The sequence below is a fragment of the Sander lucioperca genome, chromosome 6 (assembly GCF_008315115.2).
Source record: "Sander lucioperca isolate FBNREF2018 chromosome 6, SLUC_FBN_1.2, whole genome shotgun sequence".
Lineage (NCBI taxonomy): Eukaryota > Metazoa > Chordata > Actinopteri > Perciformes > Percidae > Sander > Sander lucioperca.
In genome coordinates this window covers 1602883-1629707 of record NC_050178.1, presented here as the reverse complement: position 1 = coordinate 1629707, position 26825 = coordinate 1602883, and the positions used below count along the sequence as shown (strand labels likewise).

General features: G+C 38.8%; 5 protein-coding genes and 1 long non-coding RNA gene across 10 annotated transcripts; 2 read left to right on the top strand and 4 right to left on the bottom strand.

Annotated features, from left to right (window-relative positions):
- Window positions 1-319: 319 nt before the first annotated feature.
- On the bottom strand, window positions 320-4172 carry ccdc174 (coiled-coil domain containing 174). 2 transcript variants are annotated; one of them, XM_036002357.1, is made up of 11 exons: window positions 4037-4172; window positions 3720-3827; window positions 3512-3612; window positions 3361-3419; window positions 3127-3280; window positions 2749-2844; window positions 2505-2641; window positions 2303-2397; window positions 1794-1941; window positions 1493-1645; window positions 320-1052 (listed from the first exon to the last, which is right to left on the bottom strand). In XM_036002357.1, the coding sequence occupies exons 1-11, from the start codon at window positions 4076-4078 to the stop codon at window positions 478-480; spliced, it is 1668 nt and encodes a 555-aa protein (XP_035858250.1). In that variant the 5' UTR covers window positions 4079-4172; the 3' UTR covers window positions 320-477. The 2 variants fall into 2 exon arrangements, with proteins under 2 accessions (XP_035858250.1, XP_031143622.1); XM_031287762.2 differs by having other exon boundaries at window positions 1493-1651; window positions 4037-4171.
- A 1474-nt stretch (window positions 4173-5646) lies between these two features.
- Window positions 5647-9402, top strand: ghrl (ghrelin/obestatin prepropeptide). The gene is made up of 4 exons (XM_031287727.2): window positions 5647-6069; window positions 8922-8999; window positions 9083-9197; window positions 9316-9402. The coding sequence occupies exons 1-4, from the start codon at window positions 5956-5958 to the stop codon at window positions 9333-9335; spliced, it is 327 nt and encodes a 108-aa protein (XP_031143587.1). The 5' UTR covers window positions 5647-5955; the 3' UTR covers window positions 9336-9402.
- A 619-nt stretch (window positions 9403-10021) lies between these two features.
- tatdn2 (TatD DNase domain containing 2) lies at window positions 10022-21287 on the bottom strand. Its single transcript, XM_031287669.2, has 7 exons — window positions 20989-21287; window positions 17077-17387; window positions 16323-16748; window positions 15039-16034; window positions 14765-14892; window positions 14350-14533; window positions 10022-10575 (listed from the first exon to the last, which is right to left on the bottom strand). The coding sequence occupies exons 2-7, from the start codon at window positions 17374-17376 to the stop codon at window positions 10435-10437; spliced, it is 2175 nt and encodes a 724-aa protein (XP_031143529.1). The 5' UTR covers window positions 17377-17387; window positions 20989-21287; the 3' UTR covers window positions 10022-10434.
- LOC116041525 (von Hippel-Lindau disease tumor suppressor-like) lies at window positions 12976-26619 on the bottom strand. Of its 2 annotated transcripts, XM_036002172.1 has the most exons (4): window positions 26148-26619; window positions 25276-25389; window positions 24571-24792; window positions 12976-12986 (listed from the first exon to the last, which is right to left on the bottom strand). In XM_036002172.1, exons 1-3 carry the CDS (start codon window positions 26335-26337, stop codon window positions 24599-24601), a joined length of 498 nt encoding a protein of 165 aa, XP_035858065.1. In that variant the 5' UTR covers window positions 26338-26619; the 3' UTR covers window positions 12976-12986; window positions 24571-24598. The 2 variants fall into 2 exon arrangements, with proteins under 2 accessions (XP_035858065.1, XP_035858064.1); XM_036002171.1 differs by lacking the exon at window positions 12976-12986 and having other exon boundaries at window positions 24211-24792.
- LOC118495264 lies at window positions 20095-24332 on the top strand. Of its 2 annotated transcripts, XR_004897611.1 has the most exons (4): window positions 20095-20705; window positions 22503-22615; window positions 22714-22818; window positions 23203-24332. It is a non-coding gene; the product is annotated as an uncharacterized LOC118495264 (long non-coding RNA). The 2 variants fall into 2 exon arrangements; XR_004897610.1 differs by lacking the exon at window positions 22714-22818.
- Window positions 21535-23498, bottom strand: LOC118495263. 2 transcript variants are annotated; one of them, XM_036002170.1, is made up of 6 exons: window positions 23403-23498; window positions 23181-23259; window positions 23004-23052; window positions 22736-22852; window positions 22526-22645; window positions 21535-22189 (listed from the first exon to the last, which is right to left on the bottom strand). In XM_036002170.1, exons 1-6 carry the CDS (start codon window positions 23462-23464, stop codon window positions 22134-22136), a joined length of 483 nt encoding a protein of 160 aa, XP_035858063.1. In that variant the 5' UTR covers window positions 23465-23498; the 3' UTR covers window positions 21535-22133. The 2 variants fall into 2 exon arrangements, with proteins under 2 accessions (XP_035858063.1, XP_035858062.1); XM_036002169.1 differs by lacking the exon at window positions 21535-22189 and having other exon boundaries at window positions 22241-22645.
- Window positions 26620-26825: the final 206 nt, after the last annotated feature.

The window sequence follows — 26825 nt, the reverse complement described above, 5'->3', positions numbered from 1 at the left end:
AAATTAAGACATCTGAAGACATCAACTTGTGAAAATAATTGAAGCTCTAGAATAATGTCCTTTAACAGTGCAGAGAGATCACCACAGTACACAACCAGTCTGGTCACTTGCAGAGAGTTTCTCAACATGAAGGTGTACAATACCATCTGGTGGATATTTTCATACTGCAGCTCAATGTCCAAACAGGAGTAACCGCTTCATTTCATGCCCATTTTCCATTACACAAATACTAAAACTTTTAAAAACTAAAATGTAATAATTGTTTTTCACAATGGCAAAAAAATAAATTAAAATAAATTAAAAAAAAGTCAGAACAATGTCCAGTTAAACTCCTAATATTTATTAAATGCTTAAACTCCAAAGAGCTGAGAAGTTGTGTTCTGTGTTTTCTATGATTTCCTAAAAAGAAAAAAGGAAACAGCAGTATTTACACTCTCAATATGAACCAACTACAAAGCAAACATGATATTTTAGAGATCAGGTAGTGTTCCTGTAGAAGGACAGCATGTCGTCTAGACTCTGTGCAGGCTGCTGGGCCTGGCTAAGGTCTACAGGCTGGGGGGGCTGCTGAGGCGGAGACTGGCTCTGCAGCTGAGGTGGATATTGGGCGGGATACTGGGGGTGATACTGGTTCTGGTACTGTGGGAGAAACGGAGGAAGTAGGTGAGGTGGTCCAGCAAACTGAGGCAAGGGTGGAGGATAAAATGAAGGAGGGGGATAGTGGGGATGAAAAGGAGGAGCAGACACAGGAGCTGAATCTGCTGGGTGATCTGAAGGGGATGACTGCGATGAGTTCTGTGGATGTGAAGGAGGTGGAGGATTTTGTTGAGGAGGTGAAGGAGCAGTTTTAGGCTGAAACTGTGGATCCTCTTTGCTCTCAGAGATTCCTCCTGGGCTTTTGGTCCACTTGAAGGACATCTTGGATTTATTCTGCTGAGTTTTATTCCTCCCTGGTCTCTCTCTCTTCCCCTCATTAAAGTACGCAGAGGGAGGTGCAAATTCTGACTCTCGCTCTTCGCGGCGCCGAGTTGTCCACTCACTAAACATAAACTCTGGAAGAAACCGTAAAAAGGCAATGTTAAAGACGTGCACCACTTGGACTCTTCCACCCACTTAAGCCCCAGTCAGCTCATCTCTTTATTTTAACAGGTGTTACTTATAACATTAGCAATGGCTCTGTCCTATTCATTTGTCCCAGGAAGCCATGACAGTGTGACAGCGAGCCAGCATGCACAACACCAGGACCCTGAAACTGAAGTCGCTAAATGAAATGGAATTCAGCCATCATTATTATTTTTTTTATTTTCTGTTGTCTACTTTACTCAAGTAGACTTTTGCACCACTGATTTTCCATCCTAGAAAAATAGCAGAAAAGTATATGCCCTACTCGTGTCAGACACATGCTTATTATTTTCCCCTCAACATACTTTCATTGTAGTCATGATAGAAGGAGATACATTTGTAATATGGAACTTCATATAATAAGGCTTACCTTTGCCTCTGTCCCATTCTCTGACATGAGGAACTCCTGGTTTGGTGTCCTTTCTTTCCTGGATCTCCACTTCCACCTTCTTCAGTGTGCTAACCTCCAAGGAGTCCTCTGGTGGAGGCGAGGGTCCTATTAATTCACCTTTGTCCTCCCCACCTAGGACTAACCAATTCACAACAATCCCTCATTAACATACATGTGATCATTGAACTGCAGCATGCAAACAGACGCAAACAGCTCCAATTCTAGAATATCAAATAGAGGTCATGGCTACATTTGATGTGAGGTGGTTGTGGAATCTAACCTTCATTGTCCTCCACTCTTTGCTCATCCTCAGTGCCATCCAGCTTGGCCTTCTTCATCTTCCTCTGCCTCACCTTGGCCAGTCGGGCCTGCAGGATGACCTGCCTCTTGTCCTTCAGTTGTTCCCTCTTAGTGCGCTGGTCTGTTGTCTGAAGGACAGGGCAGATGTAAGATATATCTTTGAGAAACAAAGACTGAGCAAACACTGAAAGTGGCATCAACTATCTGTTTAGACTCAAAATAGATCTTATTAATCAAATATATCAAGGACTTTAAACGTGTAGCAGCCTTGCCAGAGCTGGGAACAGTAATGATGTACTAAGGAAAACCCGGTAAACAACAAAGACATAACAAGGATGCATATGGACAACATATTTCTGTCAGAACAGTATGTATATGATACATGTACATACATGTAAGTGTATGCGTGTAGTATGGGGTGCTTGGTTATCAAGAGAATCTTTAAAATGCATTTTTGAGATTACATCTGTCCAGAGATGGGCAACTCACCTGGTCTCTGAGCATGTCCAGTGTTTCTCTCTGCTTTCTGCGCTGCTCTTCGTCCTGGGCGAACGCAAAGTAACCCACACCGAGATCCCGAGCCTCTGAGATGAACAGACACACAAAATGCTTTCCACAGCACAAGACTTACAAAACAGAAGCCTTCATTTCTAATATGTGCAAAATGTTTTAGAAATGTTTTAACAGAAACCTTGTCCTCTGATATCCTCATAGTGGATCGGTCCAATAGGCCTCTTCATAGCCTCCTCTTCCTCCCTCTCCCATTCCTGCCTCTGCAGCTCTCGACGCATGTCCTCCGAGAGTAAGGTCTTCTCAGCTGAGGCTTTTCTACATGAAATAGTCATATCCAAAAAAGTTGCAGTTCCCAGCATGACACAAACATCCAGAAACCATCACCTGCGTCTTTAAAGAGATGTTATTTGTAGACTATTTACCCTTTTCCTTGAAGGTCTTGGTCCATTTTCTTAAAACCTGGCAGGTCTTTCTTCATGCATCTTCGGGATCGGCCCAAAGCGTCCACATAATCCACCCTACAGTGAAACAATGCAGCAGGAGAACAGTTTGCTAAATGGTTTTTAAAAACATTATCATAATTATGTAATGTACATTTTCTTATTTGAACGGTCATTATAAGCAGCATTTTTGAAGTTAGTAGTGGTGGTGGTGGTGGTGGTACTAGTTTGAAATTAAAATACTGGGATTGGTCAGTGTTTTTAATTTATATAGTTCACTAATGTACTTTTGAACAACATACTAACTAAACTACATATTTCCCAAGTCAAACCCTTGAAAATGAATGAATCAGACATTACCATTCCTCATCTGGGTTTTGAGGAGGAGGGACAGGAGACGAGTTTTCTCTTTCCTCATTCTCTCTTTCTGTTTCCTTCTGTGCAAGGGTTTCTCTCTTTTTGTCAATAATCTTCTGGGTGAAATCCACCAAGAACAGTCCCTCTGTCTCTTCATCTATTGTGAAGTGATTACAGAATAAATACATTTTGTTGTACAACTCAATATCAGGATGATATCATTTATACTCCACCAACCTGGAAAGTCTCCTTTAGTCATTTGCTCGTAGAGTTTGGCCTTCTCCTCCAACTTGCGTCTGTTATAAGAAGTTAAATGAGAAGAGTCAGAGATGTTGGTCCCCGCTGTATTATGACAGCAAGTCTCCTCTGTATAATGTGTTGAACTCACTTTGATGTATCCAGGCTGCACTGCTCCTCAGTCAGCTGCTCTGCATCTTTTTCAGCTCTTGCTGAAACGCCAGCGTTTTGTTTGCTCCAGACATTAGGTTTCTTAACATGAGCATGAAGAAAAAGACATCCTGGTTAGTGATCTCCATTTGTCATTCTTTATACAAGCAGGTAAAACTATGTCCCAAAATAACACATACTGTAACTACCTTGAGTTTGGATTTTGATGTGAATCCAGCACCAGCATTTTCATGGCCAAGTTTTTCCTGTTTGAATTGTTCCTGCTTTCTGTACAGTTCAGCTTTAAGGTCCACCAGCTGTAAGAAACAAGGCAATATGCGAAATATAGGTCAAGAATAAACTGAAAATGCTTACATTCTGGTTAAGTTACTTAAACAACTGTAACTTTGCTAGCTAGGCCTGACAGTTAGCTAACGTTAGCTGTTATTATAAATTAATTAAACGTCACACAGCCGCACAGGGTATCAATACAACGTTTGTAAAGATGCTTATCAATGCTACTCACCGATGAAGCAGTCACATCGAAGGGTTTCTTCTTTTTATCCATGTTTACTACTTCTTTTCTACACCATAATGTCCGAGCCACTGCTAACTGTGCCTGAAGCCTGATTTCTTCGTTGGTGGTTCTCTCGCTAGTAAAATCTCGCGTTAACGCCAACTAGTGGCGTTTTTGATGTAGCGTTAAACGCAATATCTATCCAACCATCTTCTCTGCACTACTGCCTTTTTCTCTCCCAAGTTCTTCAGTTCTTCATGACCTGGTTAATTTCTGTCTCTTTTGCATCTTTGTCTTAAAAAGTAACTATTAACCATAGAAATAAATGAAATAAAATATGTTCATTCATCAGAACTCACCATTGCTTACAACATAGAAAAGACAGATTTTATGGTAGTAAGAAGGTTGTGCAATATGTACACATTTTCAAATTGTGTTGTGATCATCTTCCTCCTGGGAGAAAAATGCATATTAATCCAAGCTCCCAGGCCTCAGAAGCAAGGATGTGAAATCCTTCTGCAGTGCAAGAAGGACCAAATGTGTGCAAAATATTTTGGAGGTTTAATTTTAACCTTTCCATGCTGGATCAGCCTCCTCAGAGCTTCTTCTTTTTCTTCTTCCTCCCTCTTCCATCCCTGCCTCTGTACCTTTCAATACATGATGTTAGATTCAGTATGTCCTCTCAGCTGGTACACAGAAATAATTATATCTTGCAGAGGTGTAGCTCCCAGCATGGGGTTACGGCTATTATTATGTCAGGTTAAGATCTTCTGACCTAATCCTCAGCATTTAGGAAATTATAGTTTTTTGCATCTTTTGTATTATAAACCGAGGGCATTAATGCATTAGGGGAAGTTCTAATTGTGAGTACCGGTAATGTGTCTTATTAAAAAAAAAAGTTATTAAAGATTTTTCTCTAATGCCTCCTATCTGCGTTCAAGCAATTTATCACTCTGCAGTGTTGTTCTGCTAGACTTACACTCATATGCCAGTATTTTAATTGTGCTAGGCACCAATGTATTCAGCCGTTTTAACTGTGTGAGGTTTTAATCTTCCAGATAGACCGACTGACACACTTATATAGCTTGTACTTAAGTTTTTTGTGCTAAATATTCTACAATGCTTAACATTTTACCAATCGATCAATACCGATTGGAAAATTAAAAAGTCCCATTTGATAAAGTTATGTTATGAAACCTCAAACATTTACAGAATTCTGAACAATGATTTACTTAGGGGCTTTTAAGATCATTCAGAATGCAAAACTGAGCAAAAACTGAAAGGAAAAAGAAAAAAAGCTATCTTTTGAAATGTGCTTGCATGACCGTTAAAAAGGTTTACCACATAATCTTATCAAATATACATTTATGGGCTCAGAATTTGTCAAATGCCTCAGTTTAAGACACATTAAAAAAGAGTTAACCGTTGAGCAGTGTGATTGTTTTTAACCTTAATGTCTGTGTTGTTATAAAGTTGGTTCTCTCCCTGAGTAAACACTATTTGTAATAATTTCCATGAGTATTGCACTTGGCATGTTTCTGTAGGCATGCATAATAGGCTGAATCAGTCCCATATTTCTTTATCTCTATGACAGCAATACTATTATCTCCATCACCCCACTGAATAGATTTGATCGGCAGGCCCGCTATCAGTTAACAACAGAGAAATGCCTACTTTGTTATCAATTTAAACATTTGAACAGTCAAATGCTACCAAGATATGAGAGCACAAATAGCAGTTTCTATTATACTGAATGCATTTTTAAACCAAAATGAAAGAGGATGAAAGGTATATATAAAGGTATGAAGCCAGACGCTCCCAAACAAAGTTGGCCATTTTGAGCGTAAGAGAATTAAGATCGCTGTCAGATTCAGATTAGCTGATTTATACTGTAGGTTACTTCATCATATTGATATTTTTAATTCAACATGTTTTTGAAAACAAACACCTGTTTGCTGGTCTTTCTGCTGTGTTCTCTTACCTTGTGGTGCAAGTCGACCAGCGCAGGCTCCAGCTTTCTCAGCCCTTCACAAAGACCTCTGGTAAGATGCTTTCTGTCTGGCGATTTGGATCAATTGGATTCGTTTTTATGAAAATATAAAAAAATTGAATGATGCATGTATCTGTTTTGCAGCTTACTCAATATACATTCAATAAAGCAGTTTACTTTACATCCTGCTGTACTGAATGTAACGCTATTATCACTTTCAACATAAAAACAACTCAATCTTCCATAACAATGACTTGGTTGTGTTTACTTTTGTATATATATATTTTTAATTCTTGTAATTCTTTCCCATATATAAATATTTTATACTTAATGTTTCTTTGTCTTCATCCTTAAATGATAACTCGCTTATTTGTCTCCTGTCATTCCACTGAGCCCCACGTAGCGGGTATAAGTTAGCAGCAGGTTTGATATTCGCCGGATATTCGTTTTCGACTTACCCCCGATTCAGTTTCTTCAATAAAATTCCACTACATTACGAGTGTAGTATGTTGAGGACAGTTTAGGACACTGTATAAAAAAAAATGACAATGGTATTTCTCGTTGCTACCGATTTACGAGCGAAAACAGCACTTCAATCTACGTTCCGGCTGTTGGCTGAGTTAGGGACCGTCTACAAATTACAGTGCTCAGGCTGGTGACATATAGACTTATGGGATTCTTTCAGGAAAGAAATCACCAAAAATCATCTTTTGTAATTCTGATTACTGTAGTAGTAGCCAATGGTGGTCTGCTAGTTACTACAGGTCATATTTTTGTCATATGTCACATTACAGTGAAACAGTATGCAATTAAAAGATTAAAATATTCACAATTCACAATTGTCTACTAATAAATTACGTTCTGTAGTAGAAGATAGAAGACTGGGAAAGAAAATCCGTGACGATGTAAAAGTTTTGTGGGGCAAGGTTAGAGGAAAAGTCAACGTGAAAGATTCATTATTATATTATTTATTGTTTATTTTTATTTATCTTTTCTGCCTCTTATTTATTATTACAGTATTTTTTATTTTTATTTAAGTGTCGCTGCCTATTATTTATTACTTTATTTATATCTTTATTTAAGTGTCGCTTATTATTATAAATATTATGTTATTTATATTTTTTATTTATGTTTTGTTAAGAAATACAAGTCTCTTAGCTATAGGCTATTCATGACAGATTTTGTTCTATGTTGTTTATTCTACAAAGTGAGATCATTTTGGGGTCATATTGCCCTATAGGGGTTGAATAACAAAAGTATAGTGAATAAGAAAATTAAGCTCCACAAAATGAAAGAGGAAAAAAATACTAATTAAGGGGATCTTATTCAACAAACAAGGAAATGAGGTAACCAAAACAGGAAAATGTCTATTCCATCAACTCCTTTTGATAAATGATCTGATAATGTCATCTGACCTGTAATAAGACATACTCTGGCAACTACATCCAAGAGAATAAGAACATGTATTTTTATTCATCACTGGGCTTTGTTTTTGTTTAAGAACCATGCCTACATCCACCCTTCTTTACTACTCTGTAATTAAAAAATGACTTGTTAACAATGCCTTTGGTGTGTTTTTTTATAATTATTCCCGTCCTGTTACACTAAAAAATTACATTACATTAAGTAGCAGCCTAGCAACAAGCCCATTACATCAAACAGAATGTGAAAATGTCTTTTCATTGAATTTTAAACAATTAATTCCATCCTGTTTCACTGTAATGTGACATATGACAAAAATATGACCTGTAGTACATAGCACCCTGCCTTTGGCAACTACTACAGCAATCAGAATGAGGAAATGTACTTTTGTTGATTTTTGGTGAATAATTTAATCTTTTAATTGCATACTGTTTCACTGTAATGTGACATATGACAAAAAAATATGACATGTAGTACGTAGCACCCTGCCTTTGGCAACTACTACAGCAATCAGAATGAGGAAATGTACTTTTGTTATGTAATATGACCTGTAGTAACTAGCAGACCACCATTGGCTACTACTACAGTAATCAGAATTACAAAAGATGATTTTTGGTGATTTCTTTCCTGAAAGAATCCCATAAGTCTATATGTCACCAGCCTGAGCACTGTAATTTGTAGACGGTCCCTAACTCAGCCAACAGCCGGAACGTAGATTGAAGTGCTGTTTTCGCTCGTAAATCGGTAGCAACGAGAAATACCATTGTCATTTTTTTTTATACAGTGTCCTAAACTGTCCTCAACATACTACACTCGTAATGTAGTGGAATTTTATTGAAGAAACTGAATCGGGGGTAAGTCGAAAACGAATATCCGGCGAATATCAAACCTGCTGCTAACTTATACCCACTGCCCCACGTTCAGTAAAATTTAAGCAGTTAGTTATGCTGCTAGTTGTGCTGACGGTCATGTGACTGAAACCTTTTTTAGTTTTTTTTTTATTATTATTTTTAGGGCATTTTCAGCCTTTATTTGTGATAGGACAGGAGAAGACATGAAAGGGGAGATGACATGCAGCAAAGGGCTGCAGGTTGGAGTCGAACCCGGCCCGCTGCGTCGAGGAGTAAACCTCTATACATGGGCGCCTGCTCTACCAACTGAGCTATCTGGGCGCCTGTGACTGAAACTTTTTAATTTTTTTTTTAACATTTTACACTAGTTGTCTTTTAGATCTGTGATAAGTTGATTATTTGGCATTATTAGGCGACATTTTCCCATCATGTCATGAACATTTCTAAATGTAACACAACACATGAGATGAATGGCTGTATGGACAGTGCACTCATAGTTAGAACTGCAATGACTGCATATAAACTATACTTTATCCAAGACCTGAGAAGTATGTAATCTCCTTGGCTGCCTTTGAATTTCTAATGGATCATGTATCAATCATGAGCTTTCTCTGGTCTGGGTCAACCACAGAACAAGGGGAAGTCTTCCAGAGTCGGCCGCCAAGTCATGGACGAGCCTAGTCAACCCACCAAGGACAACCACATCACAGTGAGTAGCAATCACACTCACGACTACACCACACAACCCAATGTCACCCCTATAACTTTATGGTCTTCCTCTCCTCTGAGTAGATAAGTGCCCCCTTTGAAATTGGCTTCACTATGAGAGAGGAGGACTTTGAGGAGTACGGTGTAGCGCTGCAGGAGATCATTCAGCATCTGCTGGGAAACACCGAGACTGCAGCAGGTTTGCCTAATTCCTCTGTTTAATACATTAAAAAGTGTGTTCCTTTCAGCAAATATATAGTAAAATAATTAAACTTTGTTTTTAAATGTTATTTTTAACACATTTCATCCTGTTTCAGAGAGACCATCAAAACTTTGAGGATCAAACAAGAATTTTAACATCTTCAGAGAACCACGTGCCTGTAAAAATAAAGCATCAAATAATCCTTTGTCTCTCTGTCTCATTTTTGACCGAGTAAAGATTCTGGGTGAAGTGGAAGAGGTATTTGGAAGGGATGGGAAAGAGCAGGGGTATGTTTTTCCCCTTAGGTGATACAATTGAAACTAGTTTTAAAGCTTTAACATTGTGATATACAGTATGTCTGTATTCTGCTTGCTTTTGAAGAAAGAAAAAAAAAAAAAGGGACAGGACCGTTCATTCTTCTCCTAAATGAATTACACCTTAGTGTTAACATGGACGTAAAAAGAATAACTCTGTCCTAAGTGCTGGTTTGACAGCTTTTTGAGGGGTTTAGGGTATTTACCTTTACAACTGCAATCACAGGCTTAATGGCTGTTTTATTAAAGCTTTGGTAGGCAATTTCAATTTTTGGAGTCATTGGGCAAAAAATCCATAATAATCTTTCAGTATATTGTAATTCAAGTGGTCTGCGAGAAAACTACACTTCAATAAAGAATCAGCTTTGCTCACAGCAAAGATCACACGTCGCTGTATTACAGACCGCTGTATTTACTCTCTTCCATTTTGCATCCTCGTGTGCTCTTCAGTCAGCACGTATATGCATTAATGATGAGAACTTTAACAAACCATACATATAGAATTAAAAAAGCAGGATTAAAGGCTTTTAATATGTGTCCATTGCTTCAAACTGAACTACACAGCGGCCAGACAAGACAAACATCCAAACTAATTAGAACAAACAAGGGATGTCACATTATGTAAACACAGCAAAAACTAGACACCAAAAAAGCTTAGGAATTAATTTCTGTGTTGAACAATGGAATAAAATATAATCAGATAAACAATAATATACAGTATCCTTCCAGTCTTTGTCATTTTTTTCCTTTTTACTCGTTTCAAATGAGACTGCTCCTCCATATTCCTACATCTCTACATGAAGGCTTGATAAATCTAAAACAAAAAGCCACATAAAATGTTTGTGTCACAAACCATTGCCAAAAACGTTGATTCTGACTTCTCTTTCTTGCTAGGGTTTTTTATCCACCATCTCTGAAGATCATACGCCATAAAGTTGAACTGTGTTGTTTCGGATGGTGGCGAGGACCGTAGCCATGTCTTCCCCCTTCAGCAGGCTCAGCTCCTGCAGCGTATGGATGCCCATTCCAGGATGTGAAAACTTGCAGACATCTTTCCTCACCTGATAAGAGTGAGACACACTTATAACTAGTAATGGGTATTATTTGGATTTTATCGTTACAACTGCTCTTTCTTTTTAAGATAATTTTTTTTTGGCATTTTAGGCCTTCATTAGATAGGACAGCTTTAGACACCAAATGGGAGAGAGAGGGGGAACGACATGCAGCAAAGGGCCACAGATTGGAATTGAACCCGTGGCCGCTGCATCGAGGACTAAGCCTCTGTATATAGGCGCAAGGTCTACCAGGTGAGCTACACAGGACCCCGATACGACTACTCTTATCGATCCCTTTTCAATTGCTTTAAAAAATATAATAAAAAAAAAATAATAATAATAAAAAAAAAAAATCTGAACAGAACTGAATTTTATTAATTGCGATTAATCGCTGAATTGCTATAGTTAATCGCATGTTTTATCACATGATTAAAATTGTATTATTTTGCATTTCAGAACTGTTTTTAAGTACATATTACCAATAGAAAGCAATTCTCACCAGTGTATCTTGACTGGGAATCAAATGAATGCAAAGAAAGTTACTTTATGAACTTGACTTTAAGATTTGTATTTGTTTATTATTTATTTACTGTAAACAAAAGAAAAATGTGTGAATCTGTCATTATTGCACAATTCCTCCAAGTACCTAACTAAAAAACTAAAAATCCCTATCCTTACCAGAGTCAATATAGTGTTTAGTAACTCCTAAATAATGTTGATTACTCACTGACGTCCAGTGATCACCGGTTAATGAGACAACGTTTGCAGCACTTTGCAGCTGTTCCAGTTTGGCTGCTTTCTCCGTGTCGTACAGGCTGTGTATGCGTGAAACTACTGTCCCCCTCGACGGCAGTGTTTAAGACGGGTCAGAACATGCCAACCGTAGTACGTCTTTAAGACCCAAGTGTTCTACGACGCTGACAGGTCTGCAGTTAGTTGCTACCCATTTCGCAAGAGCTGTAGTAATTTTTTGGGATTTGGTTTCATCAACAGGTTGGCAAGTAGCACTCTCCAAAATAGTGCTTTTCCTGAGCCCGCTAGCATCAACCTGAGTCACGTTAATTAGTTGTAGGTGGTAGCTCAAACTTGACGTGCTTCGGTGATATTTTAATTCGGCTTTACACAATGTGCATGTGGCTTTTGACTTGTCTAATGAGCTGTCCAGGAGTTTTGGAAAATAAAAAGCACCATTCAGAATTGTGTTTTCTGCTGTCTTTCTCCATCATGCCTGCAGCTTGCAGCAGCAGGATATGTTACGATGAAGTATGGCAGCTTAATGATAAGTAAAGGTGCTGCAAAGGGTCAAAATAGTAGCCTGTTATGCATGACGCGAAGCCGAGTGAAGTGTAAAATAAATTCATAAATGGAAGCATGCAATTAATGCGATTAAAAAAAATGTACGCGTTATGCTCGGCCCTTAATCGCATCGCGATTAACGCGTTAATGCTGACAGCCCTAAGTAAAATATCTATTTTTAATATAAAATAAATAAAAGTAAAGCAAAGTCCTTATATAAAACAGCAAAGTCACCATATAAACTCAATATCTCACTGGAAACAAATCTAAAATGTCAATAAAATAAATAATATTCCTGACACCACAATACGGAGTTAAAGGTGCAATATGTAATACTGACAGCTAGTGTTTAAAATAGTTACTGCAGTACAAATTCAAAATACTGGAGATAGTCGTCTCCCCCGCCCCCTCCTCCCCAGACTCGAAGTTCATGGAGGTTGCCAGGCTGAGACCGCAGCATCCACAACAATGTTGCTAGACGCTTGTCTCGCATAGCCAGACATTACTTCACAGCACAGCGGAGTAGCTAACGTTAGATGCTGGCTATATTGACAGTCATAAAAGCCCGTGCTCACGCAGAGCTCCGTACCCAACTGACAGACACATTTTCCGGCTTTGAATTATGATAGGAACCACTAAAAACACAACATCCTCGCTGTCCTCTCCACCCGACGGACAAACACACTTTATTGGCTTAGAATTACGGCAACAATCGTTAAACACACTGCAAACTCAATGTCCTCTCTTCCCGATTTACAGCCCCCTTCTCTTGGCTTAAAATAACTCACCGTTGTCGGCTACGGCCGCTGAACAGGCTACACGTTGTAAACAGCCGTGGCCCGCTTGCCTGGTCCTCCAGTAACATTAGCAGTTAGCATGGTTAGCATGGCAGCGTTAGCCAGGACCGTCGGGATCACTTTACTGGCTGTGTCTCAATTTGTTTTTGCGAGCAACCAACTCGGGTACTCTAGCTATATAATTCAATGTGAGTACACAAATGTTGAAATTATATAAAATACCCATCCCTTGTAGCCGTGATAAATTAGCCTGAAGCTAATGCTTACCTGTTCAGGAGGAAATTAGCCAACTCGGCGTCCTTTTGGGCTCTAAGCTGTCTCTATCTTTCAAATACATCAACGATATTTACCCGGGGTTTGTTACGTCTCTGGTCACGCAAATGTGAGAAACATGCTGGTTTTTTTTTAGGTTGGGTGAATCTATCTCCGTTGATCCCATTCGTTTGTTTGCTGATTTCATGGATGTACTGACGTTACAGCTGTAGCGCGCTGGTTTACATTTTTACAGTATATCTGGCAACCCGGCCTGGCTATCAAACTGGGCAGTTGATAACAACACACAGGCCAAAACACAAACAGAAATTCCGTCACGGAACAGGAATTTCAAAAGGAGAAAATACTGGCATTAGTATTATTGTCAGAAAAATTGTATTTCAACTTAACATGTTTCCTTAATATCTAATGACGGGTCATTTTTGGATTTATTACAGTAAATATATTACATATTGGACCTTTACAGTCAGTATCAGTCATTCCTCCTGTCCTCTGCCCTCCTCCCTCTGCTGCTGGTGTGATTCACTGCTGCAGCAGAGCAGATTGAAATATCGCTTTCAAAAGTAATAACTAATTTAGTTAACTTTGGCTATCAACAATAACAGCACTTGGCATTTACTCAAGGAGCCTCTCTCTCTGCCATTATAAATGTCTCATGCTGTAATGAGCCTGAATCAGTGTGAGTGTGTGTGAGAGCACAACCCCGCCCCTCGAGCAAAGACAGGCACTGAGAGAGAAATAGAGAGGTTTGCAATGCTGCCATTAATTGCTCGATAACCTTATTGTCCGCAATGGCAATCTTACTCCAGGGTTCATACGCATTTTAACCAATACTTTTCCATGACTTTTTGGCAAATTTCCATGACTATGTATTCCTGAAAATGTCAGTCGACATTATACAATAAGAATAAAAATCTGTGTTAAAGTTTACCCTCAAAGGTTTAACAATAAAATGAATGACAATTTATGTGGTTCATAGTGGGATTCGTAATATCGCGCCCCGAATAGAACGTTGAGGTTAGGACGACGTGAAATACATTTATTAATCACATATTATTATGCTGTGTTAAAAAAAAATTCCATGACTTTTCCAAAACTTTCTGGGTCTTTTTATGTTTCCAAAACGTTTCCAGGCCTGGAATTTGCATTTTTTAAATTCCATAACTTTTCCAGGTTTTTTCAAAACGTATGAACCCTGTTACTCCCTAATTAAATATAATAAAATAATAATATGATAATAATAATAAAATATGGATGCCCCAGCTGTAATTACAACACACATTTAGCTGGTTAAATGTGTAATTTGTAAGAAGTTGTAATTATTAAGAATATTAAGAACTGGGAAAAAGACCATCAAACATTAATGATATTAGGGCATTTTTTTGGTTTACCTAGGCCTCAATTTAAAACATACCTGTCTTGGCAGGAAATATGGTGCATCTGTCTCCAACACAATGCGGTTCAGAGGGATCTGGCGGACAGCATCTCGGGCCTCGGTGGCCTTGTAGTAGGTAATCAGGGCTGTGAAACCCACATACAGATTGGGGAACTCTGTCAGGAAGGGCTCAATCACTGGATAACTGTTTGTGAAACAGTGCCTGGAAACCATATAATCAGGAAGTATTCAAGAAAGAAAATTCACAGATTAAATGCAGTTAACACTTTGAAGGCCTTTTGTAATCCTCAAGATTTTAAGCTTTGTTGATTTGGCAAAATGAGCAAAAATATACTTATTATCGAAAAGGATTATATATATATATATATATATTTTTTTTTTTTATTGTGGTGTAAAATGAGTAATTGATCAGAGGATTTTCCGCCACACACACCTGTGAATTTTGTATTCCCTCGGGACCCATTTCTTCATGATTGCCAGCAGGTCATCATCTGCGTCCCGACAGTGGATCACCAGAGGCTTCTGCATGGCCACAGCCAAACGCAGCTGACGCTCAAACACCTTCACAAAGAAGCAGAGACACAAAACACGGACCACAACATTCATTATTATTTTACAATAGTATCAATCAATTCCACACAATATATTAAGCAGTTACTGAACTACAAAGTTTTATTCGATGCAGACCACATCAACCTAGATTATACCTCTTTTTGCCTGGTAGAGTCAGTGGAGTTTTTATGGGAGTAGTCCAGGCCTATCTCACCAAATGCCACAGCTTTTGGATGCCGCATGGCCATCAGTATGTTGCGTTCATGGACACTTGAGTAGTCTTTGGCAAAGTGGGGGTGGCACCCAAACGCCCCCCATACCATGTCTTCTGCCAGCAAACCTTCCCACAGGGCCTCCTTCACCATGAGTCTTGGGTTGCAGAAGTTGGCAATACAGCCTCTGAACTGTGGAGGAAAGCTGCTTTGGTACTGCCTTTGAAAGCTGTCGAATGTCCCACAGAAGCCAAGCTTTCCATAGAGCATGTCTATATGGCAGTGTGTGTCTATGAAACCAACCTGATTGTTCAGGTAGGGGTAACTGTTCCACATAGGTTCTGCCCCCAAGGAAAATCTTCTTTTAGGGGTGCCACCTTGTGTAGAGGAGTAGGGAGGGTGACGCATGGAAGAGCCAGCATCTGACTGCCTGCGTGTTGTTGTAGACTTCAAGTGAGGGTTCAATGCTCCTCTATTTGAGTGTAGTGGCAGAGCAAAGGGATCCGATATATAGGCCATAATGCTGGAGGAGCGGAAACTCTCTGTCTCAACTCTGAATGTCTTTGGAGGGGCCATGTTTGTTGGGTGGGGCTGCTTGACTGAGACAAAAACTTTCCTGTGTGACAGTGAGAAAGGCATCTCAATGTCCTCAGCAACTTCCTGGACAGCCCCAGTGGTTTCATTAGTGGATGAAAAGGTTAGAGAGGAAGTTGCATCTCCCTGGGTTGTCACAGAAGGACTTTCCCATTGTTGGCTATCAGAAGAGCAACAAGTCAAAGAATCTGGGATATACTCCAGGGCAGGGAGGGACGAGTCACAGTCCTCGGCTTCTGGTCCAGTTTCTGTAGCAAATAACTTGTCTTGAGAGGTTGTTTCTACAAACACAGAGTCCTGAGCAACTAATCTCTCGGGTGAATCTTCTCCTTTTAGCACAACACTCTGAAAAAGTAAACAAATAGTGAAAAAATACAATCTCCTTTATCTTTTAAGCCTCAATGGCTTCAATGATTATTTTATGGTCAATATTTTAACGGACGTCATTTCCTGCCTTCTGTACCAACATTATGTTCGCTTTGGATTTTTCTTTTTAAATTTGAAAACATAAGCTAAATGAAAACAAAATGTAATCACAGACAAGAAAGACAAATTCTACTGTTATAGCATTTATAAGTTATAAGCAAACAAAACTACAAGAAAAGATACATTTCTAAATGTTAGTTAACTTACTCTTCCGTCTGTTTTTAGCTCTGAGCTGTCGACTTGGGCTTCAATGTCCTCAAACATCTGAATAGGGGACCACTGCTCTTCTTGGACAGTGCCGTTGTCTTCAAATTTATTTTCAGTTTTGATCGAGGAACACTTTATATCTATGACCGTTCCGTCAAGTGATGCTGGACTGGCCGCTTCAGTCTTCACTGGTGAAGACACAAATGGCAAAGACAGGCTGTTAGTGCAAGTCCTGGGGATCTTTGTAGAGTTGCCTCCGGTGCTTGTGTTGCCAATGGCTGCGATCAATGCCCTCCTGTAGATAGCCTTTGATCCCTCTTCGGGTGTCCTCTCTTTCTTTTTCAAGACGAAAGAGTGAGGTGGAGGTGATACTTGCTGGCTCTCTGTGGATTCCAGCTGCCTGGATAAGTTGTCCATAGTTTGCTCCTGATAGTTATGGTGCAAACGGAAAAATGAATCAGTAATTTGTTACTAAACACAATGCATGAAATAGCACATGAGACTTTAACTTTGATCAAAAACACTTTAGATTATATTTAGACCATTAATAAAAATATAAAAACTTTATTCGTCACATACACACAACACAATGTAGTAAAACTTAATTACTGCATTTAACCCATCCTAAGTATTAAGAGCAGTGGTCAGCTATACATACATATGCAACTTAAGGTTCAGTGTCTTGCTCAGGGACACTTTGACATGTGGCCGGAGGAGCCAGGGATCGAACCGCCAACCTTGTGGTTTTATTTACCTCTAAAGTGGTGAATTTTTCCAAATTTATCCTGGAAAGCTTCCTCAGCTTAAGTTTGCCAAAAGAGGACATGCTTTCACCGAGCACTCCTGCTTTTCTCTTGGAAGTGTCCAGACTCAGTGCTCCAAGGCCATCAGGTCCTGGAGAGTCTCTGAGGGGCAAAGTATTTGAATCTTCATTCGGTGACATATTCCAGCGAGAGGGTGTGCCTGAGCCAGCATCTCTCTGCTGAGGATGTGTGGGTGAGGTGATTGTAGTTCGTCGCCACTTAAACGTCAACTTCTTTCTGCTGCTGTCCATGTCTGAGATTTCTAATCCAATACACAGTTAGAAAAAGAATGAACAGATCTGTATGACCATCCAGTACATCATGCAAGCAACAAGGTAAAAACATGAAAGCCTCACTGTTCAAGTACTCTTGAAAAAATGCAGTATTCTTTTATCTACAATAAGAGGATATGCCCATCTCGTGATCAATTTAGTTAGTAGATTAAGAGCTAACCATGCACTCATTAACTATATAGCATGCGGTGTATGCTAAATACCTTTTTGTTTATAGGTTATTCCTTTAGTCTTACTCCATCAGCTAAAAACACACCTTTTCAAACTGGCTTTTAACTCACTTGGATTATTTAAATGATTTCATTTTTACTGTATAGGCTACTTTTATTGTCTTGCATGTCCTTTATTAAAGCATTTTGTAACTATGTATTTGTGCTATTCAAATGAAGTTAATATTATATTTATAGTCTCACATTGCCAGACCTATATCCACAGCGCTGTAGAGGAAGGTCTGGCTCCACCACATACATTCTGGGATAGGAGAAAAAAAATGCAGGTTGTTTGCATTTCTTTAACCCAATCAAAATCGTCTTGGGCAACCTTAGTTCCGGACACAGAGACGGTGGCTCTGCAAAATGGTCTCGGGAAGGAACTTGTTTTGGTGGAACATTTGCACCCCGCAAAAGAAAAAACAATTAAATGATTGATGATGAATGATGAAAATTATTAAATGAAGTTTAGTGTTCACACAATACAGTAACGTGAGCTATTTAAATTAGCTGGATACATGGTTAAACGTAATTTGCTCTTACCACTGATCACCGTGTGTATTTATCCATAGAAATCCCGCTCATCGGTCCAAAAATGTCTCAGTTAAATAGTAAATGCTGTAAACATATTCTTTGTAAATCTTCACAATCATTCACTGAAAGAACCAAGCAGGGCTGATTTATTGCATGATCCAAATTTTCTTCAAAACTTGCCATCTTTAGCATGTGGCTTGCTAGCTCGAAGTTTGTTGTTGTTTCCCGTAGCAAAGGGAACGCCAACACACAGAAAGCGGAAGGTGAGGGACAAAGCCTGATACGACGCAACGGATGTCAGGCTTTATCCTGTAAATGTACTTCCATAGATCCAAACTATTATATTCATAAAGGCGTATCAGTTTTTTTATGATGTTGGCAGAGGTGGTCTTTGTTTCAGGTGAGGTGGCCCCAAGGCTGGGTTACCAACTGGGTAGTCTATATCCACGACGTGGATTGCTCTGTTGCCGCCGGAAATTCCGACGGATTTCACTCTTTTTGGCTGGATGTCCGGTACCTTCCGCTCTCTTTGTGTGGAATTTTAAACTCCAGTCGATTGATGAGGACTATGGTTTACTGCTCCTCAGATCTCTGCAGGGTAAATCCAGACCGCTAGCTAGACTATCTGTCCAATCTGAGTTTTCTGTTGCACGACTAAAACAACTTTTGAACGTACAAAAGGTATGTGAAAGAAATGTAAAGAAATGCCAATAAACCAGAGCACGTTTTTCTCCCATCCCGGAATGCTGTGTGGACTAGCCAGACTCACCTCCGCAGCACTGTGGAGGAAGGTCTGGCAATGCAAGACTAAAACCTCTGTAATGTTTCACCACCTTGACTAGTAGATCTGTTTTCTTGTTGGCAAAGCAAGACTACCAACTGGGCAAAGCAGGTGACTGCCCCAGGGCCCAACTTTGTATGTGAATATGCAACAATAAAGCACAATATCAACTGACATGATCTTGCTTTATTACCTTAGAAGAGGGGCAGTGAGTCAAAATCTAGTTTTCAGATATTATAAAGCTGATATTTTGTTTATGTTAAGGTGAATATTCCTTAACAAATTACAGCACAGAAAACCTGGGGCCAGGTATTATCCAAAGAATAATGGACCCAAGGAAGAGCTGCTGTTGCCAAAGTAGCAAATAATGGGGATCAAAATAATAGTGCGTTCCATTTACCTCGGAACTTGGAAGCTGAAGCAGGGAATGACGAGTTCGGAGCTCGGAAATCCGAGGTCAGGAGGCGTGTTTCTGACTTTGCCCTTGAAAAATCTGAGTTCCGAGTACAAATGGAACGCACTATAAAAGATAATGTTAAAAAAAAGCCCAGCAGTTTATATTTGCTCTAAGCAGGTTAATCTGACAGACTGGCTTACCTTCACAAAAAAGTACTGCAGAAAACCCTCAATAACTTACTGGTGCTGAGTAGTCATGAAATACCAATACTTTAACTGGTCAAACTTATACTTTAATGATCTAATTATCTGAGCTCAAAACATGTTGTTGTTGTTGTTGTTGTACATAGCACATTGTTAGCCATGTGTCTATTGTATCAGTTTTTAATTGCTGTGAAATTACAGAAAAATTGGTGCAACACATCATGGCCACCAAGAAATGCCATTGTGGTTATGTCGGAAACAGCTGGTGGCCAATTACTGGGTCAACTTAAGGAGACCAGGAGATAACCATCCAACAAAAAGGGTGCTGCATACGTGTTTAGAAGAGAGGACACAAAAAGGAAGTTTTTGCTGGACAGGAGAGCAAATGGCAGATATGGGAGTATATAATAAAGAATTGTGTGCAACATCCAATGGGTCTTTGTGATTTGTGCCAGAAGGCTGAAAAAGTTGAGCATGTCCTTGTGTCATTCAGAAAATGTACACAGGAAAGGGAATGTTGAAATAATTACAGGAAATAGGTCGAGTAGAGGACAATGTTAAAAGTATATTAGAGTGTGGAGACAGTGGCCAAAGAAGGAAATTGTTATTTAGTTTGTTTTAAGAGTGACTGGACTAGAAAGATGGCTTTAAGATGAATGGGCACTGAGGGAGAGTAAAACCTGCAGGAGGCAGTAATGCAACACTGTGGATGCCAACTGATACAGCTAGCTACGGCATTTAGCTGAGAAAAAGTGGATACGACAGTTAGCTAGGTTTAGGCACCAAAACGACTAACGTTAGTTAAGTTTAGAAAAAATATCATGGTTTGGATTAAAACACTCCCAATGAACGAACACGCGTTTGCTGGGTTTAAAATACTAAAATTATATTGGATTAGATTTTGCGTAACTTCCGGATGTAGCTGTATCCCTTCTAGCCACAACCAGAAGATCATGGTCACCAAGTTTTTTGTAGCATAGCTAACTTAGCTAACATACACCTGAAGATGTGTAAATTAATTTCAGGTGCTAAGGTTTTTGCAGAAATGTGCCACCACAAACAGTTAACGTTAAAATAAGTTGGTGTTTTCGGGATTTTGTGCAGCTGTAAATAATCAGTCAGACCTGGCCTTAGGAGAAAAGACGCTGAAACTTCAGTCATTGGTGAGATTTTGGTAACGTTAATAAAAGAGGCCGTTAGCTAGCACCTTCATTTTAGCCAACTAGCTAGCTAGCGCTAATGTTAGCTAACATTAACTATTTTCACTTGCTGATTCAAACTGCGACATTTAAAAAGTAGCTCAATGTTCTGCCTACGAAAATACAATTAAAAGCCAGTTATTTTTATTGTGACTTTACACTTTGTCACACATATAGTCAGTTAGTTAGCCAGATGGCACACAATTTATTTAACGAGTTAGCTAATGTTTAAGAGTTGTCAAATTACCTTTTCAGGCTTGGCGCAGTAAAAATGGCAGGTTGGGAAGCGTGGGAAGATGTCACTTTATCCGCGTTGGTTCAGTCAGCCAATCGGTAATTGAACTTACACAATTTCTTGCTAACAACATTTTAAAACAAAATCAAAACATGACGATTTTCACTGACATGTTCAATATTGGATTGAATTACAAGTTTGAGTTTAATTAACCGCTAGATGGTGTTAAAGTTCGGGTTTGGTTTGGACCGTTTGATTTGAACCAACCCATGTTCTACGTCTCGCGAGATCAACCAACGAGATTTGACTAATGAGCGAGAACCATAGAACAAAAAAAAAAAACTATAAGTAAAAGACACTTACTATCTCTATGGCTCTGGCGAAAACAAGATGGGGTGCCTTTGCTGGCATGATTATGAAGTTTGGTCATTTGGTGCTCAAAACTATAGTCTTGAGATTATAGTCTAACTATACCTTTGCATATATTTAAACGATAAAAGGAAAACAATATTTTAAATAGTAATTAAAATAAAATATAAAGTATACCCGCGAGAATCCTGATTATGAAAAATGAAAATAAAGACATAAGACAAGATAGCAACAAAACGATAAACACACAATTTAGAAGGCAGCAGGTAATATACAATTTTAAGCCTGTTTTTAAAGGTGGTCAGAAGTGAGACAGGCAGTATTTAATGCTGAACAGTGATACTATACAAAAGATGTGTACTCAATACATCTCAATTTCCTTCTAGATATCTACAAATTAACTTAAAACAGTGGTCATCATGCCCTATGCCAAAAACTGCACTTAAAAAACAGAACATTTCCTTCTTGCATAGAGTGGAGGGTCAGATAATGTATTTAACAACTCCCTATGAGATGTAACCTTAGTAAGTTAAGGTATTTTAAACATTACCCTAAGCACATTATTGCAGTCACACAAAAAATGTATTCCCAAGTTTAATACTTCAAATACAGTAACAGAATTTCGTCAGGTAGTGGAAATGGTGTCTTAACAGTTTTTTAAGTGTAGACACAATCTGGTAAGGTGATAGATGATGAATTACAATATACCCTCTGAGTATCAAAATCATATGGTTTTAAGTGATTTAAAAAATATATGAAGGTTACAAAAATGAAAGTAACACGTTTTGTTAGACTTTTGGTAATCCCAAAAATGTCTTGTAGGCACCAAAGCTGTATCCTTTACCTGTAAGGAAGGAATGAAGATACGTCAGTCCTCTGACCTGTGGAAATCAATCCTAATGTAAAGTGATATTAGTTATTCTATTAAAATACAAATACAAGACACATAGTTAACCCTCATTTAGACACATTTTTACACATTTAGAAGTGTTTTGTTTACATTCTCAAAAAGCTACTTGGTCATCTTTGAATATAAGCTTCAAAACTGTAATGGTTGAGTACACAGTGAGAAGTCTGAACAGCAGGATCAGTAATGATGAAAGAGATTCAGGGTATGTACATGTGAATGTCACACTAAGCTGATATTTCTTGTGTAGGTGACGTTCAGATCGGTGCTTACATGGTGAGCCCTTCTTTTCAATAACCCAGTAACAGAAGCCCCTCCTGGCACGGTCATTGAACTCATTCCTGAACTGGGGCTTGTTTTGAGGTGAGGTATTTGGTGTATTTTGATTCACACCTAAAGAAAAAAAAATATATTGAAACATCAGGGGAGCAAATAATAAAACAAGTAAGAGATTTTAACAGCTCTTGTTACTGTGGGACCAACCGTATGCTTGCACCATGGAGGGAACCGGATCATTAACTGCAGTTTCATCCAGAATCAATGGAGGCAACAGGCTGCTGCTGGGGGTATGGTTTAGAGCACCTTCATGTGATTCATACACTAGGGCATACAGTAAAATAAAGCCAAAATAAAGACAGTTTTCTTTGTAACATATGTACAGAACTCTCTGCCCTCTCTGTACTGTGGGCAGTGCTCTCCTGGTCACCTCCCAGTTGTATATTATCTGTGAAATTGGGTTATTTTCACAAACCTCTGTCCTTCAACAAGGCAGCTGGAACTGATGCAAAATAAACTGGAACCTAGGTGGAAATAACTGTGCATAGTATCACAAGAATTAAAAAGTAGTTGTATGTTTTTATCATTAATCAAGAGTGTCGTAAGTTTATATACCATTCTTTAGATTGGATTTTGTTTAATTTGTTCTTACCATTGTTTTCATTTTGCTCCAGTGGTCTGTCTGGAGATGTGGAAACATGACAGGGTGACTCCTCGGCCAGAATGTCATGCTGGTGAAGAAAATCGAAGGATCATGAATATTAGCTACCGTTTATTCCTCCAGTCCAACGAAGTGACATCATGCGCAACACGGCTGCAAAACAAATACTTGACGTGTGAGAGAGAAACCTCTCGACAGTGACCAAGTACTTACTTCTCTCCCCTAAAACGACTTGAGTCCCATGTTTTTTTCTTTTCTCCCGTCTGCATGTTCATGATAGTACTGCAGCCAGCTCACCTCGACTCACACACACAAAGATGGGTTGTGTTACTTTGTCACTTAGCAACCACTTTGACAACAGTACTCCTGCTGTGTTGAACTAGAGCAGGTTATAATTTCAGATTGTGACTTAAAAGGGACATCCTTGTGTTTTGTCTGTGACCTTAAACAGTCGGCTTTATACAAGTGTCAACTGTGTGAAGTTATTCAGCTTGTACCAACCTTATTTACAATAATTACAATGAAATTGCTTTAAGATTTTAAAATGCTAATCCGTTGTATGTTGTTAAAATCAGTTAACTTTGTTGTGCCGGAAAGCCCTGGATATTCCTAAATCATAAATCAGCAGTGACAAAACGAAACATTTCATCACACTTACAAAATAAACCGTAGTAATGTTGTAGTTCTCCACCAACATAATAGCTTCTCAATAATCATCTATATGCTCTGAGCAATAAGGTCTCACTTTTATGACTTTTGTTTTGTGACTAGTCAGAATTTACTTGTTCATAATCAATCGCTGTACTTACTGTAAGTGGCTGAGCAAATAACTAAAATAGCAAGTCATCACAGCTTTCAACCAGTTAAGAAATATATCTTTTATTTATGTATTACACAAATAAACAATTAAGGTCTTTGAGCTACACCAGCAATGTATACATTTAAAACATGGTGACAGAAGCACAAAATAGGCAGAATTAAAAAGTAGGCAAAAACAAAAGCATAAACTCCTTAGTCAGTGTTTTTTTACAGCCTAGTCTTAAGAAATGCAAAGACAATGTTAATTGTTTTGTTTTTTACCATAGGAAATCAGCTGCAAGACAAAATGTTAGAAGAGAGACTCGGTCCATTTATGGTGGTAGGTATATTCTGACAAAAAGTCTACATTCACCAGAATAGGACAACTTGGGAAATACACCCATAATCACTCCATCTTTTCCAGATTTAAAGTGCCAAAGCAAAAGCTTTATGAGGATTGCTAAACAGTTCAGTCTTTAAACTGCTAGAATAACAAAGTAAGATGTTTTTTGAGAGGAGATGTGCAGTAAACTGAATTGGTTAAGATCACCTTATCTCAGGCATTCCCAATAAGAATATTAACAACACCATTATCCATCCAGTTTCATGCCTCATTCCTCCTGGCAATGAATCCTCTCCAGCAGATGCTGCTCTACTCGCTGGTTCATGCGGTGGAGATCTTTCAATACACTGGGCAGATCTTCCAGCTCCTCATGGAGACACCGTGCTATTTCCAACCTCCTGTAGTCTTCTGCTCGTACCAGACGCCGAATAACCTGAAGAGCACGATCCTTGAGGCTGTAAACTGTGTAAACCAAACAAGAGTGTTTCTGTAAAAGATTTCTGAAGGTTTTTTTTGTTTGTAATTTTGTGAAGCTTTGAACACTGTAAGCAAAATGCAATTCACCTATTATTATATTATATTTTTATGCAGTGTGGTAGAATTATCAGTACAAGAGATCTCAAATTCCTGTCAAATAAAGCCAAGACTACCTGCATGACCTGATAAAGGCAAGTGGAAAACTATTAGTACTATTTTTGTAATTTGTCCTTTTAAACTATCAGACTGGAAATTGATCACAGCACCATAATCAACAGCAGTTCGACAGGCTTTTAAAATACACAAGTAAGATTTATTCTGGAGTTTACTAGCTAGCTAAGTGTGCAGTCTACAGTGACATGGGCTTATTACACAGTGCATAATAAATGTACTCTTGTTGGTTGTTTGTGAGCAGTAATGAATTAAACATGATAATGGATAATATTTAGTTAATGTGGCTAATCTTACCTGGCAAAGTGATATTAGCATGTCTACCCTCTGCTGGTTTAGGAAGATACAGTTCTTTGCAGTTCACCCTCAGTGGCTCATCAGTCTCTGCATCTCTGAACATCCATGGGTGACCTGGGAAAACCATTCATATAACTATCAAAAATGACTGTACATTACACAGCCCACAAGTGATACCATTGCAATGGCAACTCACAAACTAAACTGCAAAAGCAAGCCTTGAACTACATGTCATCAGTTCACACGTTTTGGTAGTCCACTGACACTAATTGGTGTTCTTTGTCTGAAATGCAACATTCAATTAAGGTTTACAGCTGTCTCAGATAAACCACAGTGGCTGCTGTCAGCATCCTGGGATGGAAGTACGGGCAGAACCTCCTCTGCTGTTTATCTTAGTCAGAGACTTTTTTTCATTTTTTCACAAATTAAAAGAGCTGTTAAATATTATACAAATAACATTTAAGGCTTCTGTTAAAATCTGGGCTGTTTTTGTTTTTTTATGAAATAACCAACAGCATGCTGCCCCTGGATGACTCATCATTATGGGAAACGTGCAGTGGCGAGCATATCCACTCAAGCACTGTACTGTAAATGATGGTGTATTATTTAAATATGCATGATTCTGAAAAGGAAAATTCTACATAATGACAACTTTTACTTTTGGTACTTTAAGTATATCCCGATGCTAATACTATACTACAGTACTTTTATTCAAGTAAAATGTAGAATCCATGACTTTCTTATTTTTACCCAGTGGTATTGCTACTTGAAGAATTGTAGTACTATTTCTACCACTGGAAACGTAGATCAAATCTGAGACAAAGTAGCAACCCCGTATGCATAAGTAGCTTGCAATGTTGGGAAAGCCTTACCGATAAAAGTCGACACTTCTGGTTGTCGCGTTCCTGGCTGTAAATCAACGTACGCCCGGGGTTCTCCGCGGTAATCTATCCATAGTGCTCGTACGACACGGGGACTGAGGTTACGAAACACAGCATTAATCGGTATTCGAGTGCTCAGGGAGCGAACCAGGGGAAGAGACTGCTCTCCCTCTTGAGGCATTGGTGCTGGTCGCTTATTAACGCTTAATGGTTAGCGCAGTGAGATTAGCCGTTTAGCTAACGCTAGCTAGCAGCAAGATGGCAAGAAATCCATCTATGTTGTCGACACACGGAGATCGTTGAATCAATAGGTTTAGCACTTAGTCTGTCTAACGTTAATTAGATTACATCGTTTATAAAATGGAATACAAGAAACTGTTTCAGTAACACTAGGAGAGAACAGTCTACTTTACTTCTAAATCTCAACTACTTTGTTTACATATACTCTTCCGGTTGAGTTGAGAGTCTTGGGACGTCAAACTATTCTGTGCTGTGATTGGTCGAGAAGCATGATGACGCTTCGGTCTCACAGAGGATGTGTTTCGTGCCTTGGACTTTTTTTACGCAGTCTGTTACAAACTAAGCGAAGCAAGAAAAGTAATTACAATCTTAAAATAAATATATAATCAAATAAATGTCAAGTGAGGCTACACTTTTAAGGTAGTTGTA

Bases quoted from the DNA above. Each gene is read 5' to 3' on its own strand.
- ccdc174 (XM_031287762.2), bottom strand. From the start codon at position 4,078: ATGGATAAAAAGAAGAAACCCTTCGATGTGACTGCTTCATCG. The intron at 3,420-3,511 runs GTGAGTTCAACA...TTCTTATAACAG, and splicing joins TGCAGCCTGGATACATCAAA to ACGCAAGTTGGAGGAGAAGG. The intron at 1,942-2,302 runs GTGAGTTGCCCA...CCTGTCCTTCAG, and splicing joins TGGACATGCTCAGAGACCAG to ACAACAGACCAGCGCACTAA.
- ghrl (XM_031287727.2), top strand. From the start codon at position 5,956: ATGTTTTTGAAAACAAACACCTGTTTGCTGGTCTTTCTGCTGTGTTCT. The intron at 6,070-8,921 runs GTAAGATGCTTT...GGTCAACCACAG, and splicing joins GCCCTTCACAAAGACCTCTG to AACAAGGGGAAGTCTTCCAG. The intron at 9,198-9,315 runs GTTTGCCTAATT...ATCCTGTTTCAG, and splicing joins AAACACCGAGACTGCAGCAG to AGAGACCATCAAAACTTTGA.
- tatdn2 (XM_031287669.2), bottom strand. From the start codon at position 17,376: ATGGACAGCAGCAGAAAGAAGTTGACGTTTAAGTGGCGACGAACTACA. The intron at 16,035-16,322 runs GTAAGTTAACTA...TTACTTTTTCAG, and splicing joins AGCTAAAAACAGACGGAAGA to AGTGTTGTGCTAAAAGGAGA. The intron at 14,534-14,764 runs GTGTGTGTGGCG...TATGGTTTCCAG, and splicing joins AGGGAATACAAAATTCACAG to GCACTGTTTCACAAACAGTT.
- LOC118495263 (XM_036002169.1), bottom strand. From the start codon at position 23,464: ATGAACATGCAGACGGGAGAAAAGAAAAAAACATGGGACTCAAGTCGT. The intron at 23,053-23,180 runs GTAAGAACAAAT...ATTTCCACCTAG, and splicing joins GGAGCAAAATGAAAACAATG to GTTCCAGTTTATTTTGCATC. The intron at 22,646-22,735 runs GTTGGTCCCACA...TTTTTTCTTTAG, and splicing joins CTCCATGGTGCAAGCATACG to GTGTGAATCAAAATACACCA.
- LOC116041525 (XM_036002172.1), bottom strand. From the start codon at position 26,337: ATGCCTCAAGAGGGAGAGCAGTCTCTTCCCCTGGTTCGCTCCCTGAGC. The intron at 25,390-26,147 runs GTAAGGCTTTCC...TGGTTTTCCCAG, and splicing joins AGAAGTGTCGACTTTTATCG to GTCACCCATGGATGTTCAGA. The intron at 24,793-25,275 runs GTAAGATTAGCC...TGGTTTACACAG, and splicing joins TGCTAATATCACTTTGCCAG to TTTACAGCCTCAAGGATCGT.